At 42.9% G+C, this 19,416-nt stretch overlaps 1 protein-coding gene across 4 annotated transcripts; it reads right to left on the bottom strand.

Annotated features, from left to right (window-relative positions):
- Positions 1–1,130: 1,130 nt before the first annotated feature.
- Positions 1,131–18,258, bottom strand: LOC133343453 (TBC1 domain family member 12-like). Of its 4 annotated transcripts, none has more exons than XM_061553078.1 (14): positions 18,053–18,258; positions 16,460–17,519; positions 9,847–9,970; positions 7,669–7,787; positions 7,381–7,463; positions 7,041–7,158; positions 6,596–6,702; positions 6,355–6,435; positions 6,153–6,247; positions 5,917–5,988; positions 5,533–5,661; positions 4,794–4,903; positions 4,069–4,327; positions 1,131–3,953 (listed from the first exon to the last, which is right to left on the bottom strand). In XM_061553078.1, exons 2-14 carry the CDS (start codon positions 17,386–17,388, stop codon positions 3,897–3,899), a joined length of 2,283 nt encoding a protein of 760 aa, XP_061409062.1. In that variant the 5' UTR covers positions 17,389–17,519; positions 18,053–18,258; the 3' UTR covers positions 1,131–3,896. The 4 variants fall into 4 exon arrangements, with proteins under 4 accessions (XP_061409062.1, XP_061409063.1, XP_061409065.1 ...); XM_061553079.1 differs by having other exon boundaries at positions 16,460–17,315; XM_061553081.1 differs by lacking the exon at positions 16,460–17,519 and having other exon boundaries at positions 18,053–18,252.
- Positions 18,259–19,416: the final 1,158 nt, after the last annotated feature.

Below are 19,416 nucleotides of genomic sequence, written 5' to 3'. Positions count from 1 at the left end.
ATAAAGAAGCCCCTCCCCCCTCCCCCCAGCTGTTGCCGCGGCAACGGGTTGCAGGGCGGGCTTCGTCACCCACGATGGCGATTCAGTCCGTCCCTCTTTTATTTTTTTCTTCTTATTTTTTTTCTCTTCTTTCGCGTGGCTGATAGAAGTGGACCTGCCAGTAGAGGGGGTAGGGGGGACGATGTTTGTGCCGAGTGTAATCAACGGTTGAGTAATTTGCGGGTAATGTTTCAGCATTTGCGACGTTTGGCCAGTAACAGTACCAGCTCAGCTCGTTTTTAGCAACGGGAGGAACCCGGGCAAGACTGAGGAAACCCATGCAGAACAGGGGAGAGCATTCAAACTCCATACAGTGCACAATTTCAGCAGCTTTTAGTTCAACTCAAACACACGTTTACTAAATGTCAGTATGATGTCTCAAATCAACTTACGTAAACTTGACGATGCACATTTCTGCTCTTGTTACGTGAATTTCGCGAGAGGTACTGCGCAGTTTTTAGCCTTTTATTTCCTTTTCCTACGAAAGATGGCGGTGTTGACAACTCACGCCGCTTCGTCCCCCCTACGCAAGATGGCGGTGTCGACTCACGCCACTTGGTTTTCCCCTACATAAGATGGCGGTGTTGACTCACGCTACTTCATTTCCTCCCTACGCAAGATGGCGGTGTTGACTCATGCTACATCGTTCCCCCCCTACGCAAGATGGCGGTGTCGACTCACGCCACTTCGTTCCCCCTACCTACGCAAGATGGCGGTGTCGACTCTCGCCACTTCGTTCCCCCTACGTAAAATGGCGGTTGACTCACGCTACTTCGTTTCCCCCCTACGTAAGATGGCGGTGTTGACTCTCGCCACTTCGTTCCCCCCCCCTACGCAAGATGGCGATGTCGACACGCCACTTCGTTCCAGCCATACGTAAGATGGCGGCCATGACTTAAATGACGTCACGTCCTTTTATTTTTTTGGCCGGAATTTAAAATTGCATCACGTGACGAGCGGACGAGTTCGGGTCTGAAATACCGCGTCATCGTCAATTGAGTTCCGCTTTTAAAGGGACGAAAGCACGTGTTGTTGCATTTTGCTTAAGGACCGTATTTGGCCACCTGACGTAAACTTCAGGACAACGAAGATTTATATTTTACTTTTATTTACGAAGCGGAGTTCATGCATTGCATTAATGTACGTACTTCTGTATTACATGCAAACACAAGTACGCAACGTCCAGCAACAAATTTTAAAGTTTATTTTTGTTGAACAATATTTACAAGTTACACTTGTGGTTTTCTAAAGTATTGTATTTGTTTGTAGATTTAAAGTTAAATATTTGTTGGTCGTGACAATTACTGCAAGTGCCACAAATTAAATGCTGCACTTGTATGTAATCGATCCTTAAAATCAATAGGTAAATCTACAAATTCCTCTCGAAGTATGAGTGAATTAATTTGCCGTCGAGTTCTTACAATATATACCCTTTATATGCTGTACCGTATTACAATCGTACATTTTCCCAGTAAGGACCTCAAAGGACTAATAGACTCCTTACACTGTGCACTCCGTCATATACGGTACAGAGTGTAGCCTTGCTTGGAAAAATGCAACCGCATAATACGAATGTCTGTTTTATTATATACAAATGTATTCGACACGAATGACGTAAAATGCACACGACAAAGCTTTCAAAAGACGGTAACAGAGACTAAAATTTACAGTTCATCAATAATAGTTCATCAGGAAACTCGCTTTACCTTTAAAGAGTATCATCCACCAGTATGTAAAAGGTACATCACTTAACCAGATTAGGCTCAGCCTTTAGCGTTGTAGTTAATCCTTGATAAAAACAGGTAGCATACATTGCTGGCAAATAACCCTATTTACATCAAGTGTCCATTCTGTTCAAGGCAGCATTCACATCGACTTTAATGTTTTAACATTGAGACATAACACTGTGATGCTGATAATTGCGGCAGGTGGTTAGAGAATGATTGTGTGCTTCGTCAAAACAGTAATTGACATTTTACACAATGGAAATAATGTAACCATTCTTTGGGTCTTTCGGTAAAGTGACGTAGATAGGTTCAAATTAATAAAAATAAAGAGGAAAGCAGCTTTCCCCCTCTTTTCCTCTTGATGACGATCTCTTGTGTTGTGATCTAAACATCGTAGTTTTTTTTTATTAATTTGAACCTTTCTACGTGACTTTACCGAAAGACCCAAAAGAATATGAATTCCTGCAGTCACGAAATCCTTAAGTCAAAATCTAACCATTGATAATGTAAATATAAATATTTCCAACGAGATTGCTGCTGCAGGCTTCAAGATGTACGACTCGCCAAAATTTTTTTTTAATGTCAAGTCCATTGAACTAAGTGCATTTTTTTCTTGACAATCGTCAATCTTCACGTACATTTGCACATTTCAAATTTGCACTTGTACACTCATCACATATTTTATTACGCTCAAACCATGTGTATACTCAGCCCTAAAGGGGGATCTTGATTCGTGGTCAAATGTTAGCATTTACTTAACTAGGTCACATGTGAAGTCCAATTATCCAGGTTTTCAATACAATTTCGATTCATAAAGAGTAACTACAGCTGCATTTTAAGAAGCGGTACTAATAGCTAAGGGTTTCGCTCGATACGCGATTACGTCAATCCTTGAACGGAGCAAAATGAAACAATGTTTTTGTACAAAAACGGAATCTGGTAGACAGCTTTAATTATTTTTTTACAATGTACTGCTAAATTCTGCAGGCCATCTGCTAAGACGGCAATAACAAACAGGACAGTACCTGAACCAGCCAGAAAGTGTCTTTCGTAGTAATTAAGGTAACATCTTAAAGAGAAAAAGTGGTATATGCCCTCGAAAAATAGCTTCAATACACCACGTTAATAGCATTGCACTCATTCCATAAAGTTACTCGCAATGCGTTTGCGTATGATTAAGGATGGTTGGAAAAGACGCAGGCTTTTTGGCTACAAAAAAAACTTTCCATTTCATGTTCTCCATACATAATTTCCACTGGATTGTGTAAAGTGAAAAAAAACAATTTGCTATTTATTATGCAAGGTGCTGCGTTCCTTACTTTATTTTACAACGCTTGAGCATAAAGTGGAACCAAATACGATGTTGCAGTCGATCTATGGTACAAATAACACATGCCCATCAGGCTAGTACATATTTGCATTGTTTCATGTAAGCACGTTTTACATTAAGCGCATCATTTGACAAATCACACACACAGCACAACAAACCACTTAGACCAGATCTACCTCTAGCTTTGTTTCAAAGAACTGCTTATTTACTTGATGTATTGCAAGGTAATATCACCAAGCGAATACAGAGGCAAGCTTTGTGCAATGCTGCATCACAACATTATGTTCTGGTCCTATAGCAGAAAAGACACCATATGTATTGTATATTCAGTAACACTGATCATTAGTGTGGAGAACTATTGTATGCACTTACTTTCAAATAGCAGTTCAAAAACGTCCATAGATTGTATAAAATGGGAATACAAGTGTGGCTAAATGTCTTTCCACATTTACAAACGTACGTATGCACTTATGTAGCCTGCATCGCCTTGACCTGCCACTAGCCAATGCCTAGGAAATAAACTGCAGATACTTTTTCAGTTGCCAGTTCTGCTCAGATTCCAGAGATGCAATACAGCAAGGAGAAGCAATATTACCCCACTCAGTTCCATTCATATTCGTATGTAGCCAAACTCCAAACACTGCAGCAATGATACAACATGCTTTCAAACTAGTTTTCAGAATGTAAATGGTCCCAATAAACACTGCCAAGTGCATTTAGTGTTAAAGAAATGTGAGGTCTTCTACACACAGTTCACATTAAATATTTCTGAAGCACAAATGGAGCCAACGACTGCCTCCTCAAGGGCTTCCACTTTTCTCCGAATCTCGTCTGTCCTTTTGAAGTGCAGAAAAAACCTGGAAAACAGGCAACACAACCTGTTAGAATGGATATCGGAACACTCATCAGGCATTCTTTTCATCATGACATTGTAAGAACTGGAGATTTAATGTTTGTGGCCCAAGGCATTACCTGACTCCACTTGCCATGCTTATTTTGCATGTTGATGGTGCCAATGGCAGCAAACAGTGGCTGGGCGGCAATGTTGTCTGGCAGGCGAGTCAGAAACTGAGCCCCCTGCAGGAAGTCTGTGCTGAGTAGCACATCCTGGTACAGACGGAGTATGCCCAGTGCTGTGCGGAAAAGAAACTCTTCCCCATCGCGGCAAAAAACATCCCAAACTCGACATGCCACGTCCAGAGGCAGGGCCTTGCTGTACAGCGTAAAAATCCTGCCAAAACAGAGCATATACACCTGAGCCATATGCAATTGGCTTTGTTATGCTACAAGTAGTGGAAATCAATAACGAAAAAAGGTACATAAATTGCATAATACAGTGATTGCCTAAAATGTCAATTTACAATTAACTTTGTTTTGTGTCATGGTGTTTTTTTCATTAAAACCTAGCGGTGAAAATTTTGCTCTCAAACAATCATCTGTACTGAATTACATCCGAACATCGCATGGCAAATGTGGCTATATCCTACACTGATGAAAACATAAGCATAGCCCCACACTGACTGCGGTCATGTCTCACTCATCATGAACCATGTGCTCGTTTCAATTATTCACTAGCAGCATATCAGATATTCAACAGGCTTCTAACTCCTGAAGGTGTCAACTGGCTCACCAACACTGCCACGAACACAAACGTTGCTGATCAACCCACCACAATGAAAGATTTATTTTTTACATACCAGTCAATCAAGTACAAGTCAGGTGTCAAGTTGCTGGTCTTGAAGTGGCTGAATAACCTTGGAAGGTTTTCTTCAAAGAAGAGCTCAAAGGCTTCAAAGTATTTAAGCATCTGTAAATGATTTAAGGTCAAAATTACTCATTAATCCATTGTCCAGCAACACATTGTCTCCGTATAAAATTAAAGTATTACAACATTTTTATATTCCGAGGATGTTTTATACAGTATATATATCAATGTTATTTTACTGTGGTACATGGCATCTACGAAAGTTCCAAGTAATTACCAACTGTGCCGAAAGCAACTATTGTAAAAAAATGCAATACTGCATTGTCAGTGGTGCACAAGCACAAACTGCCAAAATTCACCACATTTAACAATGATACTGCCCTAGAGAGGAAATATAGATCATAGGTTTAATTTCAGCCAATGGCCATTTGTCAGAGAAGGATGTTGTTGCACGTAAATACATATATCACTTTGCAACCTTAGAACTCCTGAAATCTAGACAGCTTAATAGAAAAACACTTTAGGTGGTGCATAAGAGACCAGTGCTTATGAACAAGCTTACACATTAGGAAATGTGTAATTGACTTGTGCTAGCTTGTGTCTGACTAACTAACCTGGATATGCCCCCAATCTCATCAGATCTCAGAATCGAATTAGGATTGTGCTTATATGGGCAAATGGCTGTACATACTAGCTTAGTAAGAAGGGGATGCAGTTTTAGTTGCACAAACCAGTGGGTGGTCGACACGGAAGAAGGCCATCTGGCAGGGCTTGTTGAGGAGGTTGGCGAAGGTGATGAATGCATCTGCCACGTCGAGGTTGAGCAACAGTACGGCTGCCAGGAACGACATGCCTTGCACCTGTTGGTACACGGGCAAATCCAATCACTACCCCGATGCCAAGGTAGGCTGCGCCCAACTGTTAAAACTCTCATTAGGTATAACAAATTGAAAAACATGTGGCCATTACTTATTTATCAACATGTAAAAGACAATATTAATTTGAGGAGTTTCTTGGATATAAAAATAATTTCCAAGTGATGGGGGTTATTTTCATGTCAAGCGAGGCAAATTAAAATTTCACATGTATTTGAAGGTGTATTTATGCAGACGTACATAGCCAACATCTGGACGATAGCATGTGTAGGCCCCAAGCACGCTCTGCAGGATGTCATGGTAAGGTCCTCGCTGAAAACAACAAAGCAAACTTTTTAAAAAGGTTCACATAAAATTAATGGATATATAAAGCAAAGCACATACAAAAGTGTAAAGTTGAATATGATAAAAAAAACACGAAATTAGATTGTCGTGACATTATATCCCTTGGGAAAAATGTGTGCGATGTCACAAACCTTCTGGAAGATACACAGAGATGGGAAAGTTCTAGATATGTCCAGACTTATCAGCTCAAGGCTGCTTTCTCGGTCAGCCCCATTACACCCAACATCTGGGAAATGACAGCCAAGAGGTTGACAGGTGTTATTTCCATGGCTTATAATGACGATTCTGCTTGAGGTTCACAGCTAATGGACATCAATGACAGTTGACACTAACCTCCATTCTCAGAATCTGAACCGGAGTCGCTATAGCTCCTCCACTTCTCTTTTGCCCGAGACAGAAAGATTTCGTACAATTCTGAAACAAAAATGTAAAAGCAGCATGTATTGCTAGACTCTTATTGTAAACACCACATTCAATACAAATTAATAACCAAATTACACCATATTCCACACTCTACAGATGCATTGGTATTTGTAATTAATGATGAAAATGATGGATGGTAGAAGCAGCTTACCAGGTGTGATGTTGAGCTCATTGCCAATAGCCAAACTCCAAATTTTCCCCCGGATACTGGGAGGGATGCCTTGCCACCATAAATCCCGTACTTTTCTCGAATTACACCTGTTTTCAAAATGTATCACAAGGGTAAATATTAAAGAGAAATAAATGTGCTGAAAGTAAACTTATGAAACAACAAATCAAAAGCTTAATTTACTTAGGTTGCATATTAATACTTTCCAACAACGTTGCAATCATTACAAGTCAAAGATAATTAATGTGTTGCATACATTTGTCTAGTTCAAATAGTTGGGATTGTCTCACAATGTTAGTATGTTCTTTCGCACCATACGTAGCCAACCGTGCTATTTAGGAGGCGTGGGAGGAAACTGCAGTAATCCGTAGAGAATAAAAACAAAATGCTTGAGTAGCATTAACTGCACCCGAGTGGCTGTACTCACGTTTGTTCCCAGTTTGGCAGAATCTCAGTGTTCCACACAGCCAGGGTACTGATGATCGAGTCTTCCTTTTTACAGCGCTCCTGCATCAGTTGCTTCTGCCGCTGTGCCTCTCGTGCTTCTATAAACAAACAACCACTTGAGGGGTAGGCTGGGAAAATGTTTGAGATTTTATTTTTGACAAAAGTCCTATTCACTTGTGCATTGTCACTTTTAAAACGGTGTACCTCTTACGATCATAATCTGCTATAGGCTGTTCTCAGTACCAATACAGATTCACAAATACATCATTGTCATGTGTTTAGAGGATGGTTTATATTATGAAGATGATAGTTATTGTTACCTCGCTTTTTAGCCTGGGAAACCATCTCAGCGTAAAGTTCCTGGTGTCTCTGCATCTCTTCGACAGGCTTAGCAGGTAGGTGCCTTCACAGCCACACGCAAACGGATTATGCAACGTACGTATAATACAAAATCTACCGCCCGCTTTAGGCTTGAAATGGTGATGAGGATTTGAACATGAAGTCACAATGTCTGTGGTTTCTCAATTTACAAAAAAGTGCCACAGATGTGATTTCTGTTAGCCCAGCTCATAGTGGTTTTAACCATAAAGTGTGAAAATGCCACTTACGCTGGCCGCTGCTCCAGAATGAGGGCTGTGGTGGAAAGGGGTTCAAAGTCCAGGTCCTTTCTTGATGGTGTCTGGCCAGTGGCCGCCTTCTCGCTTTTCGCTATCCTAGCTTCGTATTCCTACAGCACATGTGGGGAACCCGTTAAAAAGGATGACAAAACAACAAATCTAGCTTGCACTCTGGTGAAGCTGTTGAAGATGACAAATGAACACTGCTCACCTCGGTAAGATGCACGTGTTTATTTTACGAAATAACTTAAAAACTTGGCGATATATATTTTAAACACTCTTAACAAATTATTTCTTGTTCTCGCATGTGCACAACTTGAGAGAATGCGTCTCAAAACAAGTTCATTGTTTACAACAAAGGCATTGCTGCCACCCAACCTGTCATGTGACCCTGGGCATAAATCATGCATGTCAGATGTATTTGGTGAGGCCCGAGGTTCTCATAATTTTTTCCACGGTAGAAGCGGTCCGCTTGTAAAACAAGCGCAGTGGAAAACTGAACGTCCCGAACAATGAGCATTCACCCTAAAAATTTGACTTGGTGCCAAAGGCTTAAATGAACGTTCATAAGATTTCCATTCCTCAGTCGCCATATAGTCACTACATAATAAGCCTCCTTTTCCCCCCTTCCTGTTGGCACACCATCACATGTTCTCTGTGGCAATAACAGGAAACTGAGTCAAACTATTGGATAAACCGAATACTCCAAAGCTTGCCACAAGCACTTCACAGAATGGTTCAGTATTTAACTTTAAACAAATGCTGGAAAAGGTGTGTGTTTTTTTTTAAAATTCCAAGCCTTGAAATAGATTTTGATTTAAAGCTTTCATGACTGCAGGGATTCATATTCTTGGTTCTTTCGGTAAAGTCATGTAGAAGGGAAACAATACAATAATAAAATAGTTAAAATATATTGTTTTAGTACAATAAATCAGGAAATTAAGGTACCGGTAAAATAATTTAAATAATTAAGACTGTTTCATCTGCTTTAACCACAATAGAATTCAACTTATACTGCACACTAGCAAGAGCAACAGCAAAAGTTGGAGGCATATAATGGAAGTTATTTTAAGAAACATGCATTTTTATTGCTGAAAGATAAATCAAATGCTACAGAATAAAATACTATATGGCAGGTGGGCATATGACAAATTCCAGCTACATGTAAATGGTTAGTAGGAGTAAAATATATATACATGGAGACGTATTTTTACATTTGTGCAAAATGAAACTTTAAGAATGCACAGTATGTGGGAATGCTTGCACTTGCAAGCTGCACAGCTGTCCGCTGACGATCAGCAGGAATAAGAGAACAGTACTTCCCAGTCGATGCGTCACAACGCAACAAAGAATACAATACCAGGAAGCAAAGCGTTTAATATAGTTCTGCAAAATAATGTTTTTATCACTGTTATACATTCCTTCCTTTATGTAATGTGTACATATTAAACATGTTATTTTTAACAATAGTTTTCTCGTGCAAAAGAAGTTCAACATGCGTAAAGTTTTCAAACTAACATTAAAAGTTTTAATGCATTAGCTTTACGTCTGCCTGTAGTCAGAGGTAAAATGACTGTAAACATGATCAAATATAAACATGTTTTTATTAAAGTTATGTTGCTATTAGAGACTTAATAGAAAACTGGCCAAATGTATCAAAGACATGCCCAAAACTTGGCGATAACCAACGCTAAGCAAATTATCCTTGGCGCCCAAGCCAATGACGTCAGTTCACTATGCGGCTCGAAACCTATGGTCATTACCGCGAATCAGAGGTCGCAATCGGGTACCCGATACCCGTACCCTACCCGATACCCGGCTACCCGTACCCGGCCGGGTACGGGTACACGTTTGCGACCCTGGTGCTGCCGGGTACGGGTAGGCCGTGAGTCACTGGTGAGTCACCGTTTGTCACTCATTTCCCAACGTCTTGTCTCTTCTCACAATTCAAGTGCCTAAAATCAACCCACCCGCGCCTGCAACATGGCTTCATCCCAGAGGTCGCAATCGGGTACCCGTACCCTACCCGATACCCGGCCGGGTACGGGTAGCCGGGTATCGGGTAGGGTACGGGTAACCGTTTGCGACCCTGGTGCGGCCGGGTACGGGTAAGGAATCAAAACCCATATTGGAAAACATTTCAGAATCCATTCAGGACTTATGTTGTACCTGTTGAATTTTCTTAGGGTCTTTCTGTGGACTTTCTTTTGGTGGGACCCTTCCAAACAGCTTCCAGCCAGGTGGACTTGGAACACTCACTCTGCAGTCCTTGTTCCTCCACGTAAGTATGTTTCTGCAAGCAGTGGATGGTCATGAATAAACATTTTAATCACTTTTCTGTAAGTTCTCAATATAACCCAACTGCTATACTCAAAACCAGTATGAACGCCTAAAACAATGGATCTAATTTAGTTGACAAATATACTGCTTAATTGCAACTTTAAAACACAATTCTTTTTCGTTTAAAAGAACCCATATTCTTACACTAAACTAACAATAAATGCCACTTATTCCACAAGTGATACATGCTTAATTTTTGTTTATTCATGCATTGTGTAGAATTCTCAGCAAAACGTAAACGGTTTACTTTTGCAAGACAACTCTGTTACAGAGGACTGTGCCCCAGCTCAGAAATGCATCCCACGCACTGTAGATTGCCTAATGACCAGGTAATAATCTGTGGGAGGCCCTGGTACACTTTGTTCCCAGTGAATTCTTACACTTGACACAATAGTAAATTCCCATAAGATGTGTTATCACCGTGGTGACAATTTTTTTTAAAAAGGAGTTAACTGTTGTCTTGTATAAATGTGGGACATTTCAGCTGTTCACGTACCACTGTTTTTATTTAAAACGCCGGCTTCAAGGCAAATATGCTAAGTGCAGTATGTCGTAACACATTTAAAGGGACACCATAGGCTTCACTTAACAAAATGGCACATTCTACAACATCTGTATGCCCGAGTCCCAACGATAAACTTGAAGAGACTGAAATGAGCACATATGTTTGAATTTGACAGTGACCGTTTTATTTGCATGCAGTTTTTACAACACATTATCTTCTTACAGACACAAGAGTCCACGGCTGTATAAACATGTCACACAATAGTGGAGTGAAGCAATGTTTGCAACCATTTTTAAAAGGGAATCTAATAAATTATTGCAAGAACCAGATTAACCTGATTCCTAAAACACATTTAAATGTGTTTCCCATTTATGAAAACTTAAATTAAAACGTCAATCAAGACAGAGCAACATTTAATAATTGGTTTAAAGTCGAAGATGCCTTATTAACTAGTGAGAAACCCTTGAAATGAATTATTCCATTTCCAAAGCAGATCTGGATTCCACCAGTTATATCGGACAGTAATCACGTGTATTATGGTTTACTTGACGTATGCCTCAACAATAACATCCCTTTGAAAATACGGTATTCATTTAAAAAAATAATTGAAAGCAAAGTTTTTATGGGACTGCATTTTAAAATGCCGACAGTTAAAAACAAGACACGTTCGTGTAATCAATTACGTATGAGTAATAAATACAATTTTAAGTTACTGTTAGTGTAATGAACAAATACATTGTATTAATCCATACTGAGATTTCAACACATTAATAAGACACGTTAACAAACGTTAATTCACACAATACTTATTCTCGAAATTAACTTACCCTTCATAAATGAGAAGTGAAGAAGACAGAGCCATGCCACATGCTTAGAACACACAGCACTGCGGCCTACGACGCACACAAAAATCTCCGAGGCCAGACTTGGAACTTTGAAACATGGTAGCTGACTCACTGGCACAAGCAAACAGCCAAACCCTAGCAAAGTATGCCGGCTCTCTGAGAACGTTACTGTGGAATGGCGAAAGATTTACGTTGCCTATTTCTGTACATATTTAATAACTTGAATACACAAGAGTAAATATGTTACAGTACTGTATCGTCATACTCCAGCATCCAGGGGTGGAGAAGCAGAGTGGGAGGATGAAGACTCACAAAGGGTTGTTTCCTGGTCTGGTGAGTTAGCCAATCGCTTTCAAAACCAGGAAGCTGTGAACCACCCCATTTGCTTTGTAAACCAGAAAAGCCTGCCAAACAAGTATGCGTCTTTTAAAAAGACGTTTGTCATGAAAATTGTGACCAAAATTAACCAGATTTAAGCAGGTTTTTGAAATTCTTCATGCTCACCCACATTTCTCAAGGTCTGGGATTAAAATAGAAACGGGGCCTTTGTAAGAAAAACGAGAGCTAAAAAAACACACCAACTCTACTTTATTATTAGATTACTGTACATTGTATAGTATTGTAATAGTGGGCCATTCAAATTGTAACAGCTTGACTGGCAATATATGCAAGTCACATTTTTATATCCAGGAGGTATCAAATTAAAACGCTTCAAAGTTATATATTGTCCAAATTTCTTCAATTAAGCCAGTTTTCCAGGGGGGGATAATGTTCTGACACCTGTGCTTAATTGAGCAATGCGACAACTTTGTTCAGATAACCTGATGTGCTCTGCACCAAATGAATGGTACAGTATAATTAAAGTTACATAAACACAGTACATTATCAGCTTAAGAGGTTTTTGAGAAATTCCACATTTGTCTGGCATTTAATTCAAGGTTTTGTTCAAATAACTTATAATTTTCATCCCAAAAGAAACACTTAAGCCGACAGTGTTTTGAATGGGGCTGTTTATTTCCCACATATCAAGTTTCGTTCAGAAACAGTTTAGCATTGCTTGGAATGTCCGTTTTTGCACTTATGAACAACTTTTAACCCAATGACAAATCCTAGAGCAGCTGGAAAACAGCCGGCGTGTCTATTTGTCCATTATTTAAACGTCTTGGGCTCAGCTTAGACATGTATTTTAATACGTACTGTATATGCATAGATCTTTGGACAGTTTCTGTACGAGAAACTTCCAAATGGCAACATTGCTTCAAGCCTTGTGTAGCCTCAGTTATTCTACGCATTCAGTTTCATTGATGGATCAACCCTTTTTTAATCATCTTTTTGATTGATTGAAATTAGTTTATAATGAATGCAGTGTATTTCCATATACATCCCTTGAATACACACATCCTCAGTATTTTAAAGCAATATTTGGTGTTATTACCTACAACAAGTTGTGATTCCTGATCCCTGCTATCTGTATTATCAAACATTTTAAACTCTGCTATGATGTTTACAGACAGCAATGGCCTCCAAAATATTCATTGGTTTACCCCATCACTGATTTTTCATTTATGGTTATGAAAGAGCCTGGTAAAAAAGAATACTTGATTAATGACATATTTGAAGATGGTATTTAATTTCCAAGTCTTTCTATACTTTTTCCAGGATTCTCGATGCATTATTCAAACACAATGTAATCAAACCCACAGGAAAGTAATTACTTCATTTGTTGTTTGAACAATATAGTGACTGATTTTTCACCTTTAAGAGTATTATCCAATATCAGGGAATCCATGAAACAGAATAAAAATATGCACCACTGCCAGGTCAAGTGGATGTAGTAGCAGCAGCCTTCAATACAATTAATTATTCCCATTGCATGCTGCTTCCATACCTGTCAACCCATGTGGTTTACCCGTATTCTTGTACAGGGAAATTGAGTTCGGGTCCATATGGCATACAGCAGTTTCAATACGGGCATTTTTTGTCTATTTACGTTTCTCCCTTGTGATGGGACTTTGTAGGACGAACGTTGAGATTTATAAAGGCACGGGGTGACCAATAAGGTCAGAATTAGTCTGTAATATGGTAGGCACTGATAAGGGGTTGGCAGGTATGTGCTTCTGTTCATCTCGTCTGTATGTTATGGAGGTGTTGTAGTATTATGGCTCCACAGGCATTAAATGGTCTATTAATACTATGTCGTGGGATTTCCCAGACCTGGCTTTTTTACGCATTTATATCCTGTAGGTCACTAATTGAATTCCCTTGCGAATTGCTAATGTATACGTATGCCTACGATGTACTGCTATGCTTAAGCTTTAAATAAATGTTGAGATTTCGTGCGGGCTCAAACTGTGTTTTAATTAAGTCTGAGAGGATTACATGATAACAACGTTTTGCTGATAAACAACACAAAATCACCGTTGCAATTGGATTCCTTTTCACCGTTTTTAAACATGGAATTTCCACTATTTCCATTATGGACAAAACAACATTGGAGCTGCACTGGACACGAAGCTATTTTACTGTTAAAATATAATTTCGATCCAATGCGTAATGAAGGCCTTCCCTCACCATGCTGGCCTGTGTCAGTTTGTGAAGGGGAGAGACAGGACTGGTAAAGCATTCACTTCGTCACCGGTGTTGGCTGTAGCTTTGCCACCACTTCAACTGTTACTCTATACAGAATTAGGTTAGTCTACTGTACTGTATATGCACTTCAGTATGTTGACGCTAACACCTTTCCATATTTTAGACCAATATCGACAGTTTCCATCTCATTTCTCCATTTGCTTGCTCATCTGCTTAGTCCAGATTGACCACACCGGTTGACTACGTCAACTTTTACAAGGTATGGCTGCTGTAAGCTGAACACACGGCATATGTATAATGTGCTTTCGTTACTTTTCAGTAGTACATTAAATCAATTTTCCAAGAAGTGCAGTGTTCGACACTTGTCATTTTTTCTTATCTCAAAACAAACATGTCCCTTTCAAGGAATAGAGCTCAGCTCATAAAAAAGTGTTTCTAAATGTAACTGATGTTCTTCCTTAACCGTGTCAAAGATTCTGAGTGCTCTTAAACTAAGGGCATATTGGTAATATGTAGACATACATAATTTTGCCAATCCACTGCTGGATGTGGGCCTCCCCAAGACATGCGGACTGTGGAAGTCATTTCGATTATACTTGACCATGCCGCTCAGTGTGATTTGGTAAAGATGGAGACCCCAGATGAAGAAGCATTGAATCACAGTCCAATGGATTTGGCTGCACTGCTCTCTGACAACATAGCCCCCCGCGGCAACCTACAACAACCTACAAACATTATTTAACGCATGATCGTTGCCCGTCCCAGCAATACCCAGGCATATTCCAGGCTTAAACCCGCTTAGCTTCCAAGATATGAGATTGGGCACGTACTGTGAGAATTTATCTAGAATTAAATCACATCCGCAGGTGTACCATTTTCCACTTAATGCGCATGTGTATTTGATTGAAACATATATATGGAAATGCTATAAAACATATATGTATTTCGCTTAACTAAAGCGTATACGCAGTAAATGTATAAGAACGTTTTTGTAACTTGTGAATGGCTCTTCATAAAGCTTGATTTCATTAATACTGTACACATGAATGAAGCGTGGTTTAAAAATAAAATCACGTGCAAAATTATATATTTTTCTAAATGCTATGATTTATCAATGCAGTGCACACAACTTTATAGGAAACGATTCCTGTATTTCAGTTATGCTGAAACCAACTTGTTTACCAACGGCAAATGGCCGCATTCCAGCTCTCGGTAATTTGCTGCCAAGATCCAAGGAGGGCCAAAACATTCTTCTTGGCATGTGGTTTAAATCAGACATGTTTTTCCTCTTGGATTCAATAAGCTGGTTCCCTCTGCATACTGTAAAATAAGGTTCTGCGAATCCAACGTTAAAAAGTAGAATTGTTTTCCACGGTTAATTATCACCAATATGAGACTGTATATGGCCATTTAAATAAAACAAATATGGGCATAGTTATAGGTGTTCCACGGCATAACTATATCCACGCATGAGACGACTGTAGATGCCGTCTTTAAATTAAATACACACGCTACATTGAGGCAATGCGATCTTACTTGACATCCTATTGTTTGCAGGCACAGGCGCATCAAACGATCAATACTTTTAAAGTATTCGTGTTAATATTCTTTGGTTCTTTCGGTAAAGTCTCGTAGATAGAAAAATAATAAAGTAAAAAGAATTAAATAATAATAAAAAAACACTAATGTAGACTGTAGCCTGGTTCTTAATCGGAGTGTACTGGCAGTCTATAATGTAGACTGTAGCCTGGTTATTACATTAAGAACCAGGATAGTCTGTATTAGTGGGTTTTTTGTAGATTTTTATTCTATTTTTATTCACTTAATTTTTTGTGATTATTTTTCTATCTACTTGACTTTACCAAAAGAACCAAAGAATATGAATTCACGAAAGTTTAAGGTAAACATGTATTCGTGTTAATGTATTATTTCCAGGCCAGCACCCAGCCAATGTGGTCATGACAGCATTATTCACAGCTCATTTGGTTATTGGGTGTACTGTTCTGGTCTTCTGGCTATACTGTATCTTACAGACGATGTAATGGGATATTTGGCACGCCACCAAGGCTTTTAAAGTGCAGTGCCATGGTAAAAAAAACCCATGTTGTCATACCTGTAGCCCAAGGTGTACATTTTCAGCTCAGCACGCCAACGACCCATTGTGAAAGGTACATCTCCATTTTATAGTAACATTTTGCAAATTATATCAATGTAATGTCACGCGTTTACCATCATACTACAATAAGAATCCTGGTTAGTGGCTTTATGCGAATCGTCAAAATTATATGATTTGCAGTAAAAAATATTATCTAATGGGTTTCATTTTTTGTACAACTATAAATGCCACGTCAAATTATTGACATTGCATTACTTTTACTGAAAACGCTCTCCCTCCCAACCTACCCCAGGTGAAGTCCTTGCTGAGCTCCGGCTTACATGTCGACGGCGTTGCCTCTTTATGAAAAACAAAATGCACTGGCGTGCGTGCAATAGGACAACCCACCTCGTAATGTACGTGGCCAGCCCGATGCGTTTCGGCTTTTCATCTTCGCACAGCTCATCCTGATGGCACTTGGGGTCATCTTGAAGGTCGGGGTCGTCATCGCGATGTGGAGCATCCGATGCCTCGCTGCTTGTGCGTTCTTTGTCCGCAGCACTCTGACACTGCTGTCGATTCTGCTCGTCAGAACCTGCCACAGCTCCGGCTGAGCCTCCCACACCTGCCGACAGATCCGAGCTGAGGCTGGAGAGACTGGAGCGAGACACCGTGTCCGCCTCGTCCATCTCCAACTCGCCCTGGGCCATGTGGCCCACGGGGCCAGACCCTGGCTCGTAGGCGCCGCGGGGGAACGTGGCCGACTTACGGGCCCGCTCGCCTGTCCTCAGGGCGGCCGAGGCCGACAGTCCTGGCGGAAGACTCCGGCTGCTCTTCTTGCTGGGCAGCCTATCCGCCGAGAGGCCTGGCTCACAACCACCACCAACACCACCACCACCACAACAGCCAACACCACCAGCGGCACCACCACCAGCGCCGCCGCAGGCACCGTTCATGGAGAACGCCGCCTGCAAGCCATCGGCCATCATCATGGCCATGACCATTCTCTCCACGTCCCTGCTGTTGGCGTGGGATCCCTCCATGTGCGTCACTCCAGAGTCCTCGGACACGAAGCTCTCGCTGTCCTTGTGGGTGCCACTCACCCTGGCCGATCCAACTTCATCCTGCTGGTCTTCCTCATCATCATCCTCCTCCTCCTCGTCGTCATCATCCTCATCCTCCTCGTCCCCCTCCTCTCCGCTCTTCACCAGGGCGCACGCAGACCCATTCATGAGGTCCAATCCGGCCGGGCAGGTGGTCCCGACTGCCGGCGGACACACGTCCACGTCTTTCATCCCGACCCCAACCCCAAAGCTCGAGCAGTCTTGCACATCCATCGCTCGGATAGGGCAGTCAGGGCAGGGCAGTCAGGGCAGGGCAGCCGGGCAGGGCGAGGCAGGCAGAGATGGCAGGGCCCGGGGTCCCGCGCCGAGATGCCCTCCCCAATGCATGGCTTACGAGGCCGTGCCTAGAATGCAATGCCTCGTATTCAATGTCCTTCCTTCCTGTGTGTCTGTGGTGCAGTGTATGTACACGGTGTGTGGTGTATACTTGAGTAAAATAGATACTGCGAGGCGCTCCCCGATCATCCGAAAGCGATGACGTCGTTCATTGAGCCATTTATCGCACACGTGTGACCATTACAGCATCACTTTGTACTTATTGTAATGATTAACCAGAGGCAATTATGCTGTTAATAAGACACCGCGTGCAATCGGTGCAGCAAGTAGCAATGGTATTAACAATTGCGATGATTGCTGTAAGTAGCACTCTATTGATATCCACAGAAACGGGCACTGGACTATGGATGATGTATTGAGCCACCAAGCAAAACGCCACGAGAAAGAACAAGAATGGTTACACGACACCTAAAAAAAATTCGTAATTATAACGTTAAATATGTTAATTAATCCGCACTGCACAAGGGGGTGTGTTGGGGGGGGAGTGACAACGACAAACGCGACCCCGTCGCCCACCCCAATAGCCAGACACCGTACTCACTATTCTCTTATTATAGCGGCTCCGAGCGGTCTCTCTCCCTCTCTGTGTGTGTCTCGGCGTGCACGAATGCGAAAATAAACAAAGGGTGGCAAGAAGGAGGAGAGCCGCGAGTCACTGGGCGGCGAGACGCACCGCCGCCTCCGCCGCACTCAGCTGCGCGCACCGCCGAGAAGCCATTTTGAGTCGCGGCCCCGTGCGCGCTACCAATTACAATCGCCTCGCTTATACGCGCTACCGATTACAATCGTCTCGCCTCTGATGCGCGTTACCAATTACAATCGCGTCGCTTATGCGCGCTACCGATTACAATCGTCTCGCCTCTGATGCGCGCTACCAATTACAATCGCCTCGCTTATACGCGCTACCGATTGCAATCGTCTCGCCTCTGATGCGCGCTACCAATTACAATCGCCTCGCTTATGCGCGCTACCGATTACAATCGCCATCCCACTGTGGGAGGGGGGGGGGGCGAGAGGGGCACGTGGGCCGGTCGCCTGGCGGGGTGGTGAGTGGGGGGGTGAATGGGGGGGGTGGATGGGTGGGGTGGTGAGTGGCGGGGTGGTGAGTGGGGGGGGGGTGAATGGGGGGGGGGTAGAGGGGTGGGGTGGTGAGTGGGGGGGGGGTGAATGGGGGGGGGGGGGTGGATGGGTGGGGTGGTGAGTGGCGGGGGAGGTAGAGGAGGTGAAGGGGTGGGGTGGTGAGTGGGGGGGTGAATGGGGGGGGTAGAGGGGTGGTGAGTGGGGGGGGGGGGTGGTGAATGGGGGGGGGGTAGAGGGGTGGGGTGGTGAGTGGGGGGGGAGGTAGAGGGGGTGAAGGGGTGGGGTGGTGAGTGGGGGGGGGTGGTGAATGGGGGGGGGTAGAGGGGTGGGGTGGTGAGTGGGGGGGTGGTGAGTGGAGGGGGGGGTAGAGGGGTGGGGTGGTGAGTGGGGGGGGGGGGTGGTGAGTGGAGGGGGGGGTAGAGGGGTGGTGAGTGGAGGGGGGGGTGAGGGGGCGGAGGGGTGGGGTGGTGAGTGGAGGGGGGGGGTAGAGGGGGCGAAGGGGTGGGGTGGTGAGGGTAGAGAGGGCGGAGGGGAGGGGTGGTGAGTGGGGGGTAGAGGGGGCGGAGGGGTGGGGTGGTGAGTGGAGGGGGAGGTAGAGGGTGTGAAGGGGTGGGGTGGTGAGTGGGGGGGGGGCGGTGGTGAGTGGGGGGGTAGAGGGGTGGAGTGGTGAGTGGGGGGGGGTGAGTGGAGGGGGGGTAGAGGGGTGGGGTGGTGAGTGGGGGGGGTGGTGAGTGGAGGGGGGGGTGAGGGGGCGGAGGGGTGGGGTGGTGAGTGAAGGGGGGGGTTAGAGGGTGTGAAGGGGTGGGGTGGTGAGTGGGGGGGGCG

Source organism: Lethenteron reissneri, chromosome 17 (assembly GCF_015708825.2).
Source record: "Lethenteron reissneri isolate LAM-NWPU_2019-01 chromosome 17, ASM1570882v1, whole genome shotgun sequence".
NCBI classification, from domain to species: domain Eukaryota; kingdom Metazoa; phylum Chordata; class Hyperoartia; order Petromyzontiformes; family Petromyzontidae; genus Lethenteron; species Lethenteron reissneri.
This window is presented reverse-complemented; position numbering and strand designations above follow the sequence as displayed.

Coding starts and splice junctions, on each gene's coding strand:
- LOC133343453 (XM_061553078.1), bottom strand. CDS start 17,388: ATGGATGTGCAAGACTGCTCGAGCTTTGGGGTTGGGGTCGGGATGAAA. Junction 6,703..7,040: donor CTGCCAAACTGGGAACAAAC/GTGAGTACAGCC, acceptor TTTTGAAAACAG/GTGTAATTCGAGAAAAGTAC. Junction 5,989..6,152: donor CTCTGTGTATCTTCCAGAAG/GTTTGTGACATC, acceptor TGTTGTTTTCAG/CGAGGACCTTACCATGACAT.